General features: G+C 49.5%; 1 protein-coding gene across 4 annotated transcripts; it reads right to left on the reverse strand.

The window, feature by feature from the left end:
* Window positions 1-982: 982 nt before the first annotated feature.
* Window positions 983-21,709, reverse strand: ZIC4 (Zic family member 4). Of its 4 annotated transcripts, none has more exons than XM_012437144.2 (5): window positions 21,304-21,709; window positions 17,645-17,729; window positions 10,695-11,312; window positions 5,853-6,168; window positions 983-3,772 (listed from the first exon to the last, which is right to left on the reverse strand). In XM_012437144.2, coding segments are annotated over exons 2-5 (1,005 nt in total). In that variant the 5' UTR covers window positions 17,715-17,729; window positions 21,304-21,709; the 3' UTR covers window positions 983-3,771. The 4 variants fall into 4 exon arrangements, with proteins under 4 accessions (XP_012292567.1, XP_012292566.2, XP_012292571.1 ...); XM_012437143.3 differs by lacking the exon at window positions 21,304-21,709 and adding an exon at window positions 18,902-19,380; XM_012437148.2 differs by lacking the exon at window positions 10,695-11,312.
* Between the last annotated feature and the right edge of the window lie 432 nt (window positions 21,710-22,141).

Genomic DNA, 22,141 nt, shown 5'->3' on the forward strand with positions numbered 1-22,141 from the left:
CCTCCTTTATCACACCTGCGCGTCACCCTTGCGCTTTGCGAGCTGGGGTCCTTTCTCTTAATGTTTTCCCCAGGACTGCAGCCCTTGCCCTACGAGTTGAGTCTCCACGGTGTTCTCTAAGGAGACCAAGCATTCCCACCCCAGGTGTCGTTGTCTTCCCACTCCATCCAGCCTCTTGCCCCAGCCAAGCCCACGAGAACCAACTTCTCAGGAGTCGAAAAGGTGTCAGGCTAACTGCTCGCTGAGGTGGCGCCTGAGCAGTAGGTGCTGGGGAAGCAAGGTATGCGAGTACCTAGAGGTCCAGTGACCGTGCAGTGGAGGAGGGAGAATGACTGTGGTGATTCATTTGAAATAAGTCTGCCAGTGGCTGGGCCAGATAAGAGTGTGCATGCATCAGATGCTGAAACCCACCAGATATTTAAATTGGGGCCCAGGGAAATGTCATGTGGGCTGTAGCCTCCAAGTCTTCAGGCATAGACCTTCGCAGTTATCTGAAGGGAGCCTTGAGGTCTGAAAAATCGCTTCTCCCAGAGGGGCGGGATCCAGCTAGGAAGATCCCTGCGGGCAACTGTGCCTGAGACACTCCATCAGAGCTTAGTCAGGTCTTACAGCCGAACTGCCCCATCTTTTTCTTTCCTTGTTTTGATTCCCACCAGGTACTGGGCTCTACTCTGGGAATTCAGAGGTGGTTTATTAGAGGTTGCTCTGATTTGGAAATGTAGAAAGTTAGCTTTTCCTGGCAGACACTGAGAGCATCCTTTCAACTTTTTGATTCTACACTGTTAATAAATTGGTTGGTGACGTCAGTGTCATTGGGACTAGAGAAATCTTTCTCACAATGGCCACTTTAGGGGGTCCCTCTATTTTTCTGTCTCAGAGATATTTGTGTGAAGCAGTGAAGAAAGACTGAGGAGAGAATTGGAGGCTTCTGGAGGGCCTCGAATCTCTCCCGGGATGAAGAAACAATAACAGGACACCAAGATTCAAAAGAGGAAGGGAAACGTCACATCATTTATTTCCAAAGAAAATAGCCAAATGGAGCTCCATGTACACAAAGGCCTTTGGAGGAAAAAGAAATCACAGATTTAATATCATTTACATTTACATATTTACAAGATCAAGCCATGGCTTTCAACTTTGTTGTTCATTCAACAATCACTTTCAGTCAAACAACTTTTTATTTTCAAGTTAGTTCATAATTTAAATGACACTAAGGAGACAGATGATAAATCACAAACAGTGTGGGTAGAGAGGGTACAAACAGTCTAAGGTCTCAGCCAGGCTTTTGTGTGTATGTGAATTATGATTACAAAGTGTTTGCCTGTCTGTGTAATTCACATTCATTGCAATTATTACATTTTCCCATAAATTAGCAATATAAACAAACATATGGAGACCTCCAGTTAACAAATAAAATCAATATCAGAAACAACATTTTGCAGCAACTATAATAACAGCATGGGTTACAGCTTGGAAAAACTTCTTTACAAATCATTTATTCAGCACACACAGTGTGGGGGGACCAGCACATCCTTATTTATTTAAATCACCTTTAAAACCACAACAGGAGGTTTTGGGAAACCTGAACTGGTTTCTTTCCTGGGCACAATATAAAATGAAGAAATGCACATGTGGATGAGGGGAAGGATGGGCATTTACATGCATTTTGGATCACTATGTTGTAGACCAAAGCTTCTAAACTTCAATTGCCAAGATTTTGAAGGAAACAGGAAATTAATAAAACATCTCTTTCCCTCACCTATTCTCCTTCTTATCAATGGCAGAAAGGGCTTTCTGATTGCTGCCAGTGAGAAGAAACACACAATGGGTATATTTTTAGCAGAGGTGTCTTTGAAGAAGTGGGAGATATTAACAATTGCTTGGCTGCAGTCTTAAGTTCCAAGGATCCTGGGCAAGAATATTAGGAGCCAGAGGGGTACCCAAAAACCCATCCAGGTGACCTAACTTGTGCTCAGTGAAAGCCAGAGCAGAAAGAAGCAGACACTCAATTATGGACTTAGGGTTTGTATTCTGCTTGCTCCTTCTCTGCATTCTTTTCCTTAAGTCCCAAAGCTTGTGCCAAGGGCCCCCCAACATCTGCATACTTCACCAGGCCAGGCCCTGACCCTGATGTCTAGGCATTGCTTTTGTTTATCCCTTAGCAAGACTTAGCCCTAAAGTTACGTATTGGTGCAGTGTGTGGATTTTTTTTTAAAGAAGTTTGATTTTTATCTCTTTAGAAACGGTTTAAAACTAACGGGGCAGAGGGAGTTTGACAGAGAGGAGAACAAATCGCTGACAAAGAACCTTTTACGTTTCATCAGCGTTGTTAGGACGACAAGCAGGAATGTCTCAGATAATAACTCCCACTTCAAAGATTTCTCAGCTCAATAGAAAGCGGACCATCCTTTTTATTCAACCACAAGGACTGGCACTAAAGAAGACTCCACTGTTTGATTTTTTTTTCACCGTGTTTATTTTTCCCCTATTCACTGGGGTACTTGGATAAAATAAACAACAAGACAATTAAGGGAACATGGACTTCTAACTTTCCTGCCATCTTCCCCACATCCCCTTGGCCTTGGGCTCTTGAGTTTGCATCTAGGACAAGTTCAGGCCTGAGGGTACCACACACACTGTCTTAAAAAGAAACAAGTTTGGGGGGTCGCAAGAGACTTCTGGGATGGAGAGGAAGAAGAGTGGCATGGAAGCCAGAGTGGAAATGTCCCAAGGGTACAATTTGAACTCCTCAGACACCCAAGGGTGACTCCCTTCCCCACAAGTCCCCACCAAATTTAAGCCTCCATCCTACTCAGGAGTCAGGCGATTTGCACAAAACTGAGCTGGGAATGCTCATTTGTTAAGCTTCTGAGGCTGCTTTAAAATTATTTACTTCTGACCCTGGAGCCTCTTTGGGGCGCAGTCAAGATGCACGGAGTCCTGCTCCTCCCTTTCCTGAAAGTGTCCCCTGAACCAAAGCCTCCCACATCAGGGTGCAGGGTGAACCCCTAAACGTGGGCAAGTCGGGTTCTAGGAAGGAAGTATATACTGGAGAGCGCAGTGACAGTATTAAATGGCGTGAAAGCAAAGGTCAGCGCAAATGTATCTTAATAGAGTGTCTGTAGTGAAGTGTGCCGCCTTTGAAGCGACCGCTCCCCGCGCGTATTTCCATGGCGAGCCTAACGCGGCATGCTGATGCACCGTCAAACTCACACTTTCAACCCTAAAACCCGACTCTTTGAACAACCCGAGCTTGATTAGACCTTTCTCCTTTTCTTTCCCCTCTTACAAACCATTTCCTCGCCTTTAGAAACTCGCCATCAAACCCAAATGCGCCCTCTGATCACCGCAGAAAGCAGAAACAAAGAGGGCTGAGCGGCGATTCAAGCGGCTCTTTTCTTCCTTCACATTATTATCCATTTTTATTATGATCGGGTACAAGTGCCCATTCGCGTGGGTTTTGTTTACCGGAAATTAAATGAAAATGATTTAGTCCGCGTCAAACAAAAATATATACTTGTATACACAAGAAAAAAGCTCTGTTAGACGTAAATATTATGTCCTTAATGAAAAGCCTGGACGGGCTCCAGGCTTGGCCTTTCAGGATTTCAGTGCGACTTGCCCATTGCCATAGAAATCCTAACTTACCATGAAGATGCACCGTGGCGAAGAAACACTGCTTTGTGCGCGGACCCTTTGATGTCGCAGGCGCAAGATGCGGGGCGCTCAGCTGCGCGGAGCGAGATTACCTTGCGAGCAACGCGGTGGACATCTGTAACAAGCAAATGAAAAATTAAAGGCGATTAGTGGCCGACCAAACATTTTTGTTTTATTTCATTATTTTAGATGGGGATAGAAGGCAAAATGGGGAGCCCACAAACAGAAGAGAAAGAAAGGAGTCCTACTTCAGGAAGGGGGACTTTTTAAACATCGGCAGAAGCAGCAAGTTCCGCAGATGCCCTCTGCACCTTAGTGGTGGGGTCGGTGTTTCACGGTGGGAAAGAGTTGTTTGTTGCCGACTGCCTGTGCTGGGTCAGGCAGCCTCTGGGCCCTATTGTGTTAGGGGGAGGCAGGAATTTCAGTTCTTTCTCAAGGACGGATTCACTAAGGGTGTGTTTGGAAGATTGCATTTTTTATTTGGAGCCATGAAAACAGTTCCACTCCAGTTAGGACGTTATTTCATCTGATGAAAGTTGTGGGGGCTGCAGGCAGGAGTGCTAATTCTAATTGTATCTGAATAGGAGAGAGCAGAAGAAAATTCATCAGTGGCAGGGCCAAGACTTGTTTGTTGGGCTCAGCTTTTAAAATTGAGCTATTTTGTGGGGTCCTCCCCAGAGGGAAAATCCACCTCCCTCCCCAACACACACACACACAAACACACACTGATTTTCAAATTCTTAGGGGACTGGAATGAATCTGCCAAAGCTTTATTATTTTATTTTCCTTTTCTTCTTCTTGTTCTTCAAATCTTAGCTAGGATTCTGGGTCAGCCCCCTTCTCCTGCAGACAGGAGGGAAAACAGGACCTGATTTTTTTCCCCTTTGGCAACAATTGCAAAGGCCTTCCTCTCCCCCGCCTTCAACATCTGGTTGTTTTTTTCTGGGGACTTCATACACAGCATATCAAATACACATTTAATCTAGACCCACTGGGTGTTTGCCTTTACAGTATTTATTATTGTGGATCATTTCTCTTGTCCCACCTCCACCTCTTTAAAAATAAGACCAACATTGTGCAATTGTTGACAAAGACCATCACCGAATTGACGCTATTCACCGAGACGCTGCCGCCTAGGTCAGGTCCTTCCACTTTAGAAGCCTCGACTCAGTGACGTCATCGGCTCGCTCTACACCCGGAGCCCAAGCACCTACGAGACTCCACAGGCAACGCCTCGACAGGGGTTGGGATGGGAAAAGGACCCGAGGAGGCCTCACTGCATTGAATCCTGAAGCCTCTCTGGCGTTCCTTTGTCTGTATTTCCTGTTGTTTTGAATTCACTCCCTACCCCAAGTATACAATGTATATCGAGTCTGTGGACGACAGGCAGATGTTTCTCTGTGTGCCCAGGCCACTCCATGGGGGTGGGAGCGTATAACCACCACCCACCCACCCCTGCCGAAAAGACGGTGAATCTCCCTTATCTCCTTTATAAGGTGGCTGGAAAATTAGTACTTCTGTATTTTTTGTTTCAGAGGATAGCTGGGCAAGGGGAAACCATAGGAAGGCAGAGAGGAAAGAAACTGGAGTCAAGAAAACGGCTCTGGAATTCCCTTTGCCCCCTTCTCTTGATCTGAACTTCTGAGATTGAAATTAATGTGGGGCAGGGGAGGATTGGAGTGCAGGTGGGAGCGCCCAGTCCTCGAGAAAAATATTTCCCATTCTGTGAAGCATGAGAGGACTTTGTGGCTTTACTTTTGCCACCTACAGTTGCCAGAGTTGCATATAAATTCTCCAGCTTTTTTCCATCGCCCTGTCTCTCTTCACCCCTAACACTGGTTTTATGCTACACAATTATGAAGGCACGAGTGGGGGTGACGATGCTGAGTGTGACTACAGAATAAATATGGGGACCATATTTGTCTTTTAAAATAATGGGCATTATATTAGTATATTCAGTGAGCTCTAACGACAATTATTGGTGGCCGGCCGGCCTTCCTTCCTTCCGCCCTCGCCCTCTTCAGGCCTCAGAAACCTGGCCTACTCTGCAGACGGTGTGTGCCGAAGCAGCAACCACAGAGGCAGCCTTAATACCGGAGGCAGCGGTGGCGGCAGCAACAAGGCCAGGTGGTGGTGCGGGGCTGAGGGGCGTGGCGGGGGCAGCCGCGGTGGGGCCCAAGCCCTGACACACGTACCATTCGCTCAAGTCGGCGCCACGCGCCGCCACCGCCGCCGAGGAGGCCACCTGAGACTCGTGGTCGCAGTCTGACGAGGGCGACACGAGGGCAGACGGTGTAGCCGAATCGTAGCCAGAGCTGGGCGGCGGTGAGCGCCCGTGCACCTTCATGTGCTTACGCAGCGAGCTGGGGTGCGTGTAGCACTTGTCGCAGCCGCGCACCTTGCACGTGTATGGCTTGTCGCTAGTGTGCACGTGCGAATGCTTCTTTCGGTCGCTGCTGTTGGCGAAGCGCCGCTCGCAGCCCTCGAACTCGCACCTGAAGGGCTTCTCGCCTGGCGGAGGCAACGCAGAAACATTAGTGCTCGCGGATCGTGTTCCCTTCAGGTGCTCGCCACCCTCCCCCATTCATCTCTCATTTTCTGGAAAACGACTACAAAAGATTTTCGGAAATCCCTTTCCATGGCGCCTCAGGTCGAGCACCCCTTTCCCTCGCGCAGAGAGCGCCCCCGGCGCCCTCTCCCGAGCGCCTCCATCGCTCCCCCCCTTCCCCGTCTGGGCTCTGGGGGAGGGTATGGAGGAGGAGCGACAGTGACTCCATCTTAGTCGAGTTTCCATCCTCGGAAATCCTGATCCACTCGGGTTGTTTCCTCCAAATTTTCTCCGCTTGGAACCAGAAGCACCTCTGCTCGGAAATACATTAACGGGGGAGGTCACATCTGTTGGATTTAAAGTTGCTGTTTCAGCCAAACGTCTCTGCCGCTACCCTGCCCAGCCGTTCATCCCTCCCCACCCCCATCCTGGCCCAAATTGTTTCCTAAAGTAGGTTTTGTGCAAACGCCAAAGCGATGAAATAATTTAAGGATGCGCAGCCGATGCACATAGTATGAGCATAATGTGGATTCGTGCTGCAGGGAAAGGTATTCTGAGCAATGATTCACTTCAGAGGAGATTTTTACAGGATATGGAGCCCCCTCCCTCTTCCTTTCTACCCCCTGAGGGCAAACATTTAGCAGCATTCTTCAAATCTTGCCTAAACCTTCCGGGATCCCTCCAGATACGCGCGCCGGCAATAATATTTTATTACGCTGCTCCAGAGGCCTCTCGGAGACCGAGCTGTGGGCAGCTGGCCCTCCCAGTCCAAACTGACTTGCGAAGTAGACCAGGGTCCCCAGACCACCCCCACCTGGCTGTCGGGCCTCTCAGGCCTAAGAGGAGGGGTTGGCGCGGTAGGCTCCCCACAGGCTGAGCGGGATCCGAGGTCTCTACTGCAACCACGCCCTGGAGCGCTGCGGCTTCGGGAAGAGAACAGCGGCTGCTGTCAGGCCGGGCCCGGATCCGCAGACTGGAGGGCGACTGGGCGGCTAAGACAGACCTGGGAGGGGCTGGGATCGGGGGCTGCGATGCCCTGTAGAGCCGAGGGAAGGCGCGAGTGCGCATTAGAGTGACAATATTGGCCGGACCGAGCCCCAATCCGGGAGCTCACGGCCACCTGAATTGGCTGACGTGTGGGAGAGGAAAGGACCCCGAGAATCCGGAAGCCTAGATTCGTGCCGGAGATGAAGTGCTGCGGAAATGGGGGAAGAAGGTGTCTGGGCGCTTTAAACAAATGGCTGCCTCCCAGCGCTCTGAGTTAAGGGACCGGCTACCTGGCGTCTAGCTGAGGAGAAAGACGCACGGCTGGAGAACTGTTGCCTTTGTAGTTGCTTCTCCCGCCGTATCTGGGGAAGATAGGCGCTTTGGGGCCGGTTTGAACAAACAAAGCCCGGATTCCCGAACCCTGCTGAGGCTCGGACAGAGACGTTTGCGCATAACCCGCGCTTCTACGCAGTCAGTGGCTTCTGAGCCCGGGTCTCCGGCACCGCCCAGTCGCTGGATTCCCACCTTACAAGAGTACAGCTAGTACACCCGACCGTCTGGAAGGCACCTGCCATTTCGCGGGACACCGGTACCATTTTATAAAACAGTGGGAGAAAGATGCAGAATAAATCAGTGTTCCTATTTGCCCCTTGTTTTCGCTCCTCTGATTACTGTCAGCATTTGCAAACCCAAAACTTTTTTCCATTTCCAAAAAAAAAAAAAAAACCTTACAAAAAACCATGAAATTCAGGCCCTGGAAAAGAACCAAGGTTATTTTGAGAAAACAGAGGTGAAATGGAATTTGAGGTTGATGCTCCCCTCACCCGAAAACAAATTCCCGCCAAACACTTATCCGATCTCGTGAGTGCCTCGCTGGACATTCACGTAAAACAAAAACAATGATTTCGCTCCAGACGAGGAGCTGAGGAGAAAACAGCGGGGCACTGAGGTGATACCCGCAGCAGGGAAGTTCGCAGGCCCCTAGAAGGCCAGGTGACGCCGAGCCCCAGCTCGCTCCATAGCTGCAGGAGGCGCCCTGGTCTCCGCGCTTGACATCACCCCCGCCCCCCGCCAACACCCGGCCTCCAGTCCTTACCCCTCCCTTCAGCTCCCTGCGCTGCGCCCTGGGTGGGTGGGTGAATGTGGAAAGGCAGAGTTAGGCTAGGCCCCTGCAGCTCGCTCGGAGCGTCCTAGGCCTGGCTGCGCTGTGAAAGACCCAGATTCTCCTCCTAGAGGCTCCGCAGCCCGGAAAGGCCTCCTCTCCGACTCTGCGCGGAGCCCGCCCGACAAAGTTCGGAAGCTCGGGGCAGCTGGGCCAGCGCCATTTTCTCGCACTTGTGGCTGGATCTGGTTGTCCCGGCGACTGCGCTCCGGCGCGGTCTCTTCTCCTCTACCTCGGATCCCCAGCACTGACTCGCTATCAGACGCCGGGGAAGGTGTGGCAAGCTCCTGGCCGAGGGGTCCCGGGAGAGGAGCTCGGCGGCAGTGGCGGGGCAGAGAGCTGTAGCTGGCCTGCGCCACCCTCCCTGAGGCACCATTGTTCCGGGATCGCTGTGACCGCCACAAAGTGAAACCTTTCGGTGCTGACAGTCGCCTCCAAAGCCAGACCCGGGATTCAGGTCAGGGAGAATCTCAACTCCTGAGAATTTTGCTCCTGTTTGCCGCTTCCGCGACTCGAGGAAATGAAACGCCATTAATATTTGAAAAGGCAATTATTTTCCTGTTGAATCGAGAACTGTCTTCATGAATAATTTGTAGTGAGGTCTATTGCCATTTGAGAAACATTTTGTTTGTTTTTTTTTTTCTTTCTCTCTCTCTGTGTCTCACTCTCTCGCTGCTACTTAGAAGGGGGATTTGAGGAAAATGCCAGAGCAGGCAAGACTGTAGTTTACTGGTGGTGGTTTTTTTTTTTTTTTTTTTTCCACCAGTAATGAATCAGGCCCGAGAGCCGAAAGAAAGCACAAAATTCTGTCCTGAAAAGACGAAAACCTGAGCCAGCCCTGGCGCACTGAACTTGCTGCTCTGCTGTAGGTCGACTGCGCTAAGAATTTAACCATTTTCTGCTTCACAGACTTCAAACAGTGGGCCGGCAAAGAGCAGTAAAAGTTTGTTTGTTTTAAAAAAACAACCCTGTCATTAAAGATGAGTTCCTTCTCCAGCTCGGGACTCCGAGTTTACCTTCCGGGAGTCGGCCGCCAGCTCCTGGAGTAGCAGGCCTGGGGCCAGGATTCGGGTGTGACCTACCGCCCCTTCCCCGAGATAAAACTTCCGGGGAGGGTGTGAGATTCGTGCGACAGGATGGGGAACCCCGGAAAGAGCTCGGAAAGAGCTCAGGGAAACCGTACACTTCCAGACAAACTTTAGAAATAAAGTGCCAGGCTCCAAGTGGACTTTGGTCTGGTCTCCGCGTGTGCCAGTGTCCGGGCCACGGACCTTCCCAGGGAAGGGAGAGTTGGGGAGAAGACAGAATTGAGCAGAACTAGCCTTAGGGAGTTCTTTGACTCCAATTATTGTAGATGTTCCAGCAAGAGTAGGAGTAAGACAAGGCACCGGACAGTAGGAGAAGTGGGGCACCGAGCTGGAATTTATTTTATTTTCTCCTGTCTACACCAGCCCCTTCTCCCCTCCCCCAATTGGGGAGGGGAAACGACGTTGATTTCTTAAACTTCCAGGGAGGAGGAGCGAGAAAACCCTAGCTAAGCAGAGTACAAACAATGGCTGCTAAACTAATTAATGTAACTTCACAGGCTGTTCTGGAAGTGTGAAAACTTTCTCTTTGCAGTTGCATTAATTAGAGATGCTCTGGCCAGAGGAGTTCAATTTTGTAGGCTCTTGCAAGGGACTTTTTTTCCTGTTAACTAGAAGTAGCAGATGTGGTTGACACATGTCCCCGTTTCCCGTAACAGCTCCGTAAATGACATTTAAGGTGGATAGGTCCCGGTAGGTCTGTGCTAAAGCAAAAGTGAGGGTTCACAAGCATCCCTAGTGTCCGGCCACCAAGGCTCAAAAAAAGGTACAAAGTTAGCCCATTCGACCCCCAACTCCTAAAGAAGGCTCCAGGGCCTGGTAACTTAGTAGTCCAGGTGGGCCAGGTTATCAGGGTGACAGGTGGAAGAGTTCTGCCGAACAATTCCAAAGGGACTAGGGAAAAAGTTAGACAGCTGTTCGTATGTCTTTACGACTTTGGGGAACAATGCTGTTTCTTAATATCTTAAAATCAAACTCATGAGCAGAGAGCACACATTTGCACACACAGGGACTTAGGCACGTTCACTCTTGTCCCCCAGAACAGAAATCCCGCACTGTCCTCCCTACACACAGCCTCCGGAAACTTCTGTGATTCTAAGAATAGAAGTGCATAATTAATATTTTATGGCCTTGGCTAATGGAAACAACACCAAAATATTTCCCCCCTCCCCTCAGTTGGGACTTGAGGAAATCCAGACCCGAGGGCCTGCTTCCCCAGAGGGTCCGCACGCGACAGACAGCGCCGAATACTGACCTGTGTGAGTTCGTTTGTGTATTTTGAGATTTTCTGATCTAGCAAAGACCTTCCCACACCCCGGGAAAGGACAAGGGAAGGGCTTCTCGCCCGTGTGCACGCGGATGTGATTTACAAGTTTGTATTTGGCTTTGAAGGGCTTGCCCTGGCGCGGACACTCCTCCCAGAAGCAAATGTGGTTGGCCTGTTCCGGGCCGCCGACGTGCTCAACGGTGACGTGCGTAACCAGCTCGTGCATGGTGCTGAAAGTTTTGGAGCAGAGGCGCGGGGGCGCGGTGCCGTCGGCCGCCAGCCACTTGCAGATGAGCTCCTGTTTGATGGGCTGGCGCATGTAGCGGAAGAAAGCGCCAGGACCGTGGGGCGCGGCGAGGTTCACCGTCAGGTTCATGCCCCCGTAGCCATGCAGGGCCGCGGCAGCTGCCAGGGCGTCGCTGCGGGCCGCAGGCCCCGGAGGGAAGGGCTCTGGCCGCGCGTACATGTCTCCAGGGAGCCCCAGACGAAGGAGTCCATTCAAAGAACGGCTGGGGGAGGCCTGGGGAGGCTCCTCGTGGAGGCCCGGGAACACCGAGGGGCTGGAGGCGGCGGTGAGCTGGGGGCCATGGTGTCCAGAGCTGCTACCTGTTGTCGAAACAAATAGCACGCATGAGAACGGGTGGCGTGGGCTGCGCGCTCTTCCCTGGGCCCCGGGGGGCAGGCCCAGCCCAGCCGCACTACGGCCTCTGCGGTCAGCGGTGGAACTCAGAGCCAGACGGCGCCAGCAGTGAACCCGGTGGACAGAGAAAGGCCGAACGCCTTTGACGCCGTTGGGCCGGGTTGCTGTTCGGCCAAGTCCCCTGCCGTGCCATGAGCTGGTGAGGGACGGTAGCGGCAGAGTAGATGTACGGGGTACTGGGAGGCACAGGGCTGAGCCTGTGGGTTGCTGGGGTTTCTGCTCCAGAGGGGTCGGACCTGAGTCCCAAGCGCACTTTGGTGGTCAACACTCTGGGGCGCTCCGGGGCACGGTGCCCTGCCGGGAAGTGGAGGTGATAAAAATGATGGTGTTGGAGGTGGTGGTGGTTCTGAAGCGCCCCAGCCATATACATTAGTTTCAGTGCCCCGCTTGGCTGGGAGAGGGCGGCCTGCTGCATGCCGGCCCTGGCTGCCCGCAGCTCCCTGTACCGGCCCGCTAACGCCACTGTCACCTGACTGTGGGGAGGGGAAAGGACAGCCATACAAAAAACTTCTGCAAAGTTTTTTTTTTCTTCCTCTTTTTCTTCTTCTCAAGGTTTGGATTTGGGTGCCCCCACCCCCTTGGTTATTAATGCCTACGCGAAATCCTGTACACTACAGAGGCAGCAGCAGGGCGCGTTAGGAAGTCAATAGAGATTCAGGGCCGTGGCCCGGGCCCACAGAGAGGAACAATCGCCTGGGTCGCCCATTGGCCCGCGGCCGGGCCCGACGTCAGTGATGACAGGTCCTGCCGCACGCGGTCGGTCTCTCTCTCCCTCTCTCTCTCTCTCTCTCTCTCTCTCTCTTCCCCGCCCCATCCCCTCGCCCCCACCCACACACACCAGGCTTCCCTCCCTCACTCCACCCCCACAGCATCTCACGCTTCTACTGCTCATGCGCTCTGACCCGGGCACAAATCCTTTTCTCTCCCCTTGAGCGCCTTCCCCCTCTCCGGAAAGCTGAGTGGATGAGCTTTGCCTCAGGGCTCCTGAAAGTACTCGGGGCTGCGTTTTGCCACCATTCACAACTTTGGGGAGGGAGCCTTGCGCTGAGCCTAAAGTCCTCTCGGGAGCTCAGTCGGGGCTGATCGGTAGCAACGAGTGCTCAGAGATGGCGGTCTGGTTGGGCAGTTTGTCCCTGTAGCCAGCAAGAGGAGGGGATCGGGATCGAGGGACCAAAAAAGGCTGCTGCCTCGGGGGCCAGGAGCTGAGAAACTCCTAGGCTAGCGGTCCTTGAGCCTAATTTTATTTTTTCGCTTTCTCCGAAATGTTTTGTTTCTCTCGTCTTTCTGGTCCTTTTCGTCTCTCTCATTTTCCCCAAACCCGCTACCTCACTTTGTCTTCCTTTCTTCTCCCCTCCCCCTCTCTTTTCTCTCTACTCTCTTCCCATTTAGCCTGGCAGGCCCCTCCTCCCCGTGTTGGCGAGCTCGTAGACGCGCGAAACCCAAGGATCTGGCCCTGACCAGGGCCAGTATTAGGTGGGAAGTGGTGACGGCCTGGAAAGGCTGGGCTCGAACCCATGCCTTCCTGAGAGGACCCTCCCCGCCACAAATCACACCCACCCGCGGGCTGGCTGGCCAAAGAAACAAAGGAGTCGGGCGTGCATCCAGGAGAAACAGGTTTTCGCTCTCAGATCTTCCTGGGCCAATCAGGGATCCTGAGCTCTATACCCTGCAGTCGTATGGAGCCTCTGGGAAAAAGGATTTAAGGGTGACTTCCACTTTCAGCTTCGGCTACTTGTTGCCTGCGGTCCGAGCCTCCTCTGCCTCCCTCCTAGCTCGTCTTAGGCCTCTGTAGAGAGTGCACGTTGAGTTTCCCGGTCCAGGCTCTGAGAGGGCCTGCAGGCCCGTGGCCGCCTCTCACAAGATGGCCTCGAGTACTAGGGGCGCCACCTTAGAGGGATGGGGGTCGGTCCCAGCGGTGGAAAAACTTAAGTTCTGGCCCAGTCGAGTGTGGCAGAAGCCCGGGGGCGGGGGTTGATGGGCTGTGAGGGCGGTCGGGCTTCCTTTGTCTGTGCTGACCGGCTAAGGTCAGCTGCTAGGTCCGGCGATTTAAAGGGCTGCTGGCCGGAACTCCTGCCTTGTCGCTGCAGCCAAAAATGCCAGCCTAAGCGCTTGGGCTTCCCTGGCGGCCATAAAAAGTGCCCCCTAAACAGAGAAGGGCTTGTGGTTTTAAGAAAAGTTTTAAAAATTGAGTAAAATATCCCATACTCCTTCGCAGAGGCAAGAGATTCGGGCAGATTACCAGCAACGCTGACTAGAAATGGCCTGAACTGTCCCTCCCCCAACCTCCAGCACCAAAGACTATTCTTACACATTTCCTGGTTAGTAAATAAGGCTTTCTTTTAAATTTTTAAAAATAATTAACTGATGTATAACAGTTGGCAGATTCTTTGAGACCTTCATTTAATGCATTGTTCCCCCCTTGGGTACACTTTAGGGAGGGATTAACTTCTACAACAAGTCCAGATCTTTCTGCTCCTCCTACAGGAAGAGCTTAGGTAACTCTACCAACAGATACTATGCCAGTATTTTTTTTTTAAGGTAGAGGAGAGTATTTGACTGCAAAGACCCCCACTTTCTACTCTCAAAACCAAGGGCCTCCACACAGCAGTTCTGAGACTAGACTCTCAGGATTTGTCTCCCTGGCTTTCACCTTCTCCCATGGTTTACCCTCCACCAACAGGCAACGCCTATGATCCTTCCCTTGCCTTCCCCTCATCCAAGTAGTGGCCTGGCCAGGTTTCCAGTGAAAGGTTTCTACATCTCAATGAGTCATTTAATGTCTCCCCACCTCACAGGTGTCTGTTGAATCATGCAATTGTCTAGGCAACTCTGGACTGGCCCATGAAGGTCTCCAAAAAGCAAAACAAAAGCCGGATGTGTTCTTCCCTGAGACTCCTTGTCCAGCTGTTTTTACTATCCTCATCTCAACACGGAGCTTAGTCAATTTCTGTAGCATTCAGGTTTAAGTGCAGGGGCACGTCTGCAATAATCTGGCAATTAAAATATTTTTTCTCCACTGGAACCTAGGTAATCTACAACCAATAGTTCAGAATGTTTGTCAAACTCATCCGCTTTAGCTTTAAGACTCTGATTTGCACAAATATGGATTTCTTTCTTTCTTTCTTTCTCCCCCCACCCCCCAATGGAGTCTCCCTCTGTCGTCCAGGCTGCAGTGCAATGGCACGATCTCTGCTCACTGCAACATCTGCCTTTCAGGTTCAAGCGATTCTTCTGCCTCAGCCTCCCAAGTAGCTGAGATTACAGGCACCCACCATCATGCCTGGCTAATTTTTGCATTTTTAGTAGAGACAGGCTTTTACCATGTTAGCCAGGCTGGTCTTGAACTCCTGAACTCAGGTGATCTGCCCACCTGGGCCTCCCAGAGTGCAGAAATTACAGGCGTAAGCCACCACTGTGCCAGGCCTGATTTCTTAATATATATACTGTGACCCCACCTCCATCAGAAGCTTTGAATAGCAGCACAGACAGGAGAAGAGGGGGTTTTAGTTGTTTAAGGCTGTGGACCCCTTAGGGAGCCTGTTGAGCCTGTTGAACTCTTAACAGTCCAGTATTTGCTGTCCATTTTCATCATAGAAGAAAACACTAACTTTTCAATAGAAGGCTGTGAAAATAAAGATGCATTTTTTTTTCCTCATCCAAGTTTATGGGCCCTCTGGAATTCTAACCACTGACTCTCTGGACTCCAGGGATAAGAAGCAGAGGTTTTATACACATAGGCTGCTAGCATACCACACACTTTCTGTTAGTCACTTTGCCTTTGAAAAGCTTTGAACTTGCCTATGACTTTTTTGTGCCAGCAGCAAGAGGGCAAACACATCTGATTCAGCCAAAATCAAGGACAGTAGGCTGGCCCCATGGAGCTCCTTCCCAGATGCAGCCTTATCTTGAAAGCCAAAAACATCTGGGACCCATTCTGGGTAGCTGCTTCTTGCTTGAGTAGCCAGGGGTCAGTAGACCTGCAGGTCACTGAGGTTGCCTGATCTTTGCAAGTTCCTTAGAGCCATATGGTCTATATCTTGGTTGGCTAAACGCAGCAATGGCTTCAGACATTCTCCTAGAAGGATATTTCCCCAGAGACAGCAATAAAGAAAAAAAAGAAATTGTACAACTAATATTTACAGACAAGAAACTTTGGGCAATTATATAAGGGTCTTCAAGGTATATCTTTGGAATAAGCCCCAAAGCAGTGTCCAGCTAGAGGTGGTGGGGCGTCAACATCCGAGAGACGTATTTTAGTCTAGAGAGATTGTTTCAAGTCTTCCAGAGTCCGGGAAGCAAGGAACCCAGGCTACAGAGATTATAAATTGAGCAGGCTAAGGAATGGTGTCTCCTCAGTGGTTTTCAGAGTTTCTTTTCCAGAAACATCTCACTATACCTGCCCCCAACACCAAATGCTTGACTGAAGCATTCTATTCCTTTCTATGCCTGGAGCTATAGCATTGTTAAGTCTATTTTTCTGCTTCATTTGTAGAGAAAAAGAATATCCCACAACCCACAGATATTTAGCAGATGTCAAAAAGAAGCACTGGAAGCTTGTTTTCATGGGAACCTATTTGGAGCATATTCTACTACTAGACCCCATATATCCCTCAATCTTCAGAGTCTCTGCAAAGCAGTGCCCAGAATCATGCCCTAAGCACTTTTGCTCACCCTGCCCAGACCAAGACAATGATGTAAACAAGTGATTTCCTAGTTCTACTTTGTAGAAATAGGGCATTTGGTAGCCCTACCATCTACCAGAGCTCCTTAAATCACTGGTTTGAATGTCTGAGCTCTTTCCATTGGAAAGGAAAAAAAATGTAGGATATTTCAGATCAACAGCTGGGCTACTTTTTCATTTTAATGTTTTAAGCATTGTTAAATTAAATGATGATTGTTTGTTGTAAGTTATGCCCAGATCAGGAGCTGGGCCCTAATTAGCTGTGGGCCACTGTGTTAGAACCTGGCTAGGAACAAGTCTTGTTTTCTGAATGTTCTGCATCTAAATCAGTAGTCACTTGTTCAGTTCTTTCTTCCCTGTTTCTGGTCAGGTTGCCACTCTAAAGAGAGGTAAATTTCTTTAGAGGCTAGTCACAGGCAGACTTCAGGATTTCTACAGAAGGAGGTTGCCTTTATTCTTATGCAAAGAAATAACAAGCCCCAGCAGCCCATCCATATTTCTAAGTCCAAATTGTGCAAAGGAGATGAGATCTATTAGGATTTTGGCAATAAAGGAGGATATTCTCCTCTGCTATGAAAATTTGAGCTTTAAATATCATTAATGGGACTGAGTAGGGAATAAAATATACTTGGATAGTCTTTAATTTCTAAACAAGGATTCTACAAAACATCCTGTGACAAAATCTTAGGAAACATTGCTTTTGGATTTTCCAAAACAGGATGTTCTAAAACAGCATTAAGGAATCAAGACAACTGAATTTACATAATAACTCAAACCTCTCTTGAGACTTTTTTGCCATCAAATCATCCCCAGATAATATAAGAGATCCATTTCCTGAGTTGTCCATTTGACTTTTGTTAAGAAGGTTGCTTTGCCTACCAATGAGGAAACATCTTTGGAAGCAACCACGAGCTAGTGATACAGTTGAAATGAGGAAAACTAGACGCCTGGAAGGGAAAACACCCAATCCTAAATCATATGCTTATTCTAAATGGAATATTAAATTAAATTCTTCACAATGAAGGTATTCCTGACAGAGCGGCTGTCAGTCACCCCCTGTTCAGACACCACATTGTGGGAACCTCATCGCTACCACATTGCAGAAGGCTGGTATCCCTGGTAAAGATGATGTATATCATGTAAACCCTATCACCCAGATCAAAGTCTGCTTTTTTCATGGAAGCCAATACATGTCAAACCTCATTCCAATCAAATCGTCTGGAAATGAATTCAAGATGAATATGTCATAGAATAATGTGACAGTGGAATTGCAGAAGGTCAGGGGTGGTTGTTTCAATGAGAGAGTCATCAAATATTAATTCTGGAACGTCCAGATGAGTAGGCATTGAGGGGGATTAGCCGGCTGCTGGTGGGACGTCCTGTCATTGATTTGTGTGCAAATGTATTGAACACCAAGGTGTTCTAAGTTTCATTTGAACTCAAGAAACTCCCCCCAAACTCTCAACCCAACATAAACAAAGGGCAAAACAAAACTTCCTACTTAAAAATAAGAAAAGAAACCAGCAAATCAATATTCAAAAGAGGATTTTAACTTACTTGACTCTTTCAGAGTGTTTCGGTAAAGCCGTAATCGTTTCCTCATCACCAAGGATGTCTTGTATCTCATTTTCTGAGTTTGAGCCTGTTTGGGGAGAAAAGAGTGACAGTCACTAGTTAAACAATTTTATACACCTGTGTGGCAACATTCCGTGGTTTGAATGTATGAATGAAAGAAGGTATTGCTCTATAGAAAGCTTTCGGTCTTTGACCATTTTCAAATTTTGAAGCTGAAGAAAAGGCTACTGCCAAGAACTGCCCATCTTGCAAAATGATATATCTTTGGTGATAAAAATATGGAAAAATTGTAATTTTCCAGCAAGGCTTTTATTTGAAATTCCTTTGTTGTTTTACCTTGCAAATAGAAGTAAGCTCTCTTTTAGTCAGTGCTCAAAAATCTGTAGATTCTCGAATTTAAATTAATTATACAATTAAATTAAATTAAATTAATTGTATAAACCCCATTATTTTTCTGAAGTTTATTAATTGAAATTTAGTGAGGTGTGGCAGGGAAAGCCTACCGAACTCTGAGAGGTTAGCAGTTCAAATTTGAGTTATAACTGTTTGAACTGAGAGGACAGGAATTTCTTTGCAGGTTTTCAAATTCTGTTCTGCCTGTGGTGCTGCAGAATTCCTTAGACTCACATTTCCCACACCCCAGGCCCATTTGGGATCCATCACTAGTTGATTTTTTAAAGCTAATATAAAATTTGTCAGATTAAAAAGGTATAATTTTAATCATTTGGTTCGAATCATCCACATTTCATAGTCAAGAAGGGTAGAAATAATCCCCCCCAAGATATACACATTACTTATCAGATTCACTTTGTGGCTAAAGCTACCAAGCCATTGGCCATCTTAAATACTTAAAGCCATCCTGAGGACCTCTGCATCTGTCAGGCAAGGCTGAAGGCAGTTGAGCAGCCAAACAGAAGCATCTACCCACCCCGACCCTCAATTTGGCCTAGAAAGAAAAACAGTCATTGAAAAGGTCTCAGGCTGGACAAACACAGCAAGTCCTCTGTCAATGGGGATGTCTGCCCACAGAACAAGCAGTTGTTTAACTTGTTGAACCACAGGCCAAATCCAAGTGGGGCTCTGTTATCTTAAAGGGTATCCAGTTCTCTGTGCACAAAAATCTCTCTCTCTCTCTCCCCCTCAACCTCCATCAAGAATTCCAACTAGCTTGGTGCCTTTTACCCTTCCATCTTCCCTCCTTTCTAGGTCCAAGCCTGGGAGGCAGGGGGGTAAACTCACCTTTTCCCAGAGGGTATTATTATTTTCAATTCTTTCTAACCAAAAGGCATTCTTCCCCAAAGGTAATAAGCTCCTTCCAGCACAAATCAGGAAAGAAAGGAGGCCTAACTTTGCATTCCTACAGAAGGGCAGCATGCTGGGCGTCCTCGCTCTGAAATTTCCTCATGGCAGGATGTCTGGCATGGAGAAGTCCTGGTTGGTTGGCAATAATAGAATTTACTTTTTTTGCTTCTGAGGGAAATGGGTGTAATATTCCCTAGAGATTTCTGTCCACTGGCAAGGCTACCTCAACCCAACTTCTAAGAGGACTGGATCACTTCTGCCTCAGGTCCTGTCAGCCTTTTGTGCACTACAGACCCATAGACATGCAAACAAATGTTGCAGAGGTCGGACTAGGGCAGGCAACAGGAGACCGTAGCATTTCCATCACCCAGCCTATACAGGAAACCAGGGTAAACATCTCCTTTGGTTCAAACTCTGATACCATTTAGCAAACAAGCCAGTCATCTTGCTGAAGGGTAGGTGAGAGGATTTGGGAGGAATCCCTGGGCCCCTGGACCTGAGGTCGGCAAACAACCCCGGAATATAGGAACTCAGTTTCGTTTTTCCCCAAATGCTTGCTCCCCACGTCAGCTGCAGCCTCCAAATTTCCAGGCCATAGCACATCCTGGAGACTTTTCGGAGTCTTCCTTTCTGCCCCCGCCTTGAGAAGAGGAATGGGTGCTAGGGAGCCCCAGTGATTGATAGTGCCGGAGGCGAGCCAAGAAGGTGGGGCGGTAGGTAGGTGCAAAAAGCACCACTTTTATTTGGAGGAACCTCGGAAGCTGCAAGTAGTGGGGTCGACCTAGCCAGCGCAGGACTACCCAAGGTCAGAGGTCAGCTGCAACCAGAGACTTCATTCAGTTCCGGAGCTGCTTCTTAGTGATTCGCCGGCAGGCTCGGGAAAGGCTTGGCCATCTCTCCGCTGCAACTTGTCCCTGGCGGACGCAGAGCAAAAACCCTGAAAGCTAGCTGGCTGGCTTGGAGCTGCAAGCCAGAGCGGCTGCCTGATTTCCCCATTTGCACCCCGGACCTTTTTGGCTCCCCTCCATCCGACCCTCAAGCGCCAGGAGGTTGAGCTGCTGAGACTGGGTTAGGCAGGGGCCTTTACTTATTCTCCTATTCTCTAGAGGGAGAAGCTCGGGTTTCCCAGCTCGGGGCTGAAGTGTGGGCAGCCTCTGGGTGCCCAGAATAGTTTCTATCAGTAGATCACCTGCAGGATCATCTTGGGCATTTAACCCTCCCTTTGAATCACCCCTCCCCCAACCTTCAGGCGGCTGAGATAGGAGAAAAATCAGCGGAGTGCGGTGGTATGGGTCACTGCGAGGCCAATACTGTCGGAAAGCGGGGAAAACATGACCTTGGAATCCAAAGACTTTCCTGAAGACGGTGACTGCCGAAGTGCAACCCTCCAAAGCCCTCTCCGCTTTCCTAAGACTTTTCCATGGGCCATTCATCAACCCCAACTTTCAGGTCCAACTTTTGAGCCAGTCCTAGCTTTCTTTCACAGCTCAACTCCTTTCCCTCACTTGCCCCTAATTTCCAATGCCTCTAGGTCTACGCTAGGGGCCAGAATCCTAGGGGCTGCAGCCTGCTCCCCAGAGAACTAGTTGCTGCTCTTGCTCACATTGGAGAGAAAGAAAGTCAAGTCTCGAACCCACTGCTGGCCATACGCTGAGAGCAGGTCCCAGCAGTCAGCTTCCTGAGGCAGGACCAAGATGAGGGAGGACAAGGAGCCGGCCCGAGGTGGACTCAGGAGGCATCTGCCCTCAGGTTGGGGTGGAGAAGTTCCATCGTCTTGCTGCCAGCTGGGCTAACTTGGCTCTTTGACCCTGGAGAGGGGAAGCAGAGACCCGCCTCACCATTCCCTTGGGGGCAGAGCAAAGAGACCGCCTGTAAAGGCCCCCTCCTGGCACCTGCTTTGCTCATTTATCGCGAGGGAAGCTTGGGGCCACGATTCCCCTTCTTGTGCCCAAGGTGGGGCACCCAGACAATTTACAAGGAGAGAAGGAAGGGCGGGCAGGCAGGCAACAAGCTGCTCCTGGTTCCTGTGCCAGTGAGAGCCCCATTTGTCCCCCTTTTCCCTCCTCCTGGGAGGAAGGGATGGACTCATCCTTAGCGCTGCCCTCTGCGGAAGGGCCCCCCTCTGCGGAAGGGTCCCCCTCCTTCCCCTTGGTGTCAGTGGGGTGGGGCCTGTATCCACGGTTGGGCTGGGGGAAGGAAGGAGGAGATGGGACAGAAATACTGGCTGGGCCTCTTCCCCCACTGGGGTTTGGGTGCCAATGGCCCCCTTGAGAGCACTTGCTACCTGGTCGCTGGAGGTACTGGTCTCATCTGTCTGCCCCCTGGACTGATGCACTTACCCCTCTCCACCTGTTGCCAGGATCGCCTCATTTCTGCACATCATTTCGGGGTGGCTGAGAGGGGACCACAAACCCCTCCAAGCCTCTCTTTTGTGGTTCCAGCGAGGCGGTCATCCTTCATTTCTCCTTTTCCAGCTTTCGGGAAGCAGTTAGGGAATGTATGATGAAGCAGAAATGAGCCGTCAGGATGATATTTTAATGGCTTATATGTCACGTTGGTGCATGTGGCTTTGAACTGGAGCCGCTCGCGTTTCCTGCAGAGAGCGCCGCAAATCCCACTTGATAACTTCTACAACCCACAACTTTTTTTTTCTCACATTCACTCTTACCCTGTATATTTGGATGTGTTTCCTAAAAATACCCTCTTGTCAACGTCCCCGTTGGATTTTCCACAGACTGGAGAGGAGAAGACTGACTTTTCTTTTTTGAAGAATTATTTTCCCTCTCCCCCTCCCAACAGCTACCCTTCCCCCTTCGATCCCCTCCCTTGTAGGATTTTTTTTTTCCCTGAAAGGCGGGTGAGGTGGGTTCAATATCTGTTCTCCCTAGTGAGAGGAATACAGCTTCTAGAGAAAACTTCTTGCAGATGAGGTTTGCTCAGCTCCAGGGGAAGTAGGATCCCTTATAGGTAAAAAGACTTAGTGACTCTGATATATCTTTTTTTTTTTTCTAAGAAAAAAAGTGTATAATAATTTTTAAAAATGCCTCAGCGCTTTCTTTCCCTCCACTCCTCATTCCATTCCATTCCACTCAAAGTTGGTGGGAAATGCTGGGCTGCTAGACTCAGACTTGTTGATGGGAATAGAGCAATTGATTTTTTTTTTCTCTCTCTCTAATT

Source organism: Aotus nancymaae, unplaced genomic scaffold (genome assembly GCF_030222135.1).
Source record: "Aotus nancymaae isolate 86718 unplaced genomic scaffold, 86718_ANA_hifiasm-v0.15.2.pri h1tg000019l, whole genome shotgun sequence".
NCBI lineage: Eukaryota > Metazoa > Chordata > Mammalia > Primates > Aotidae > Aotus > Aotus nancymaae.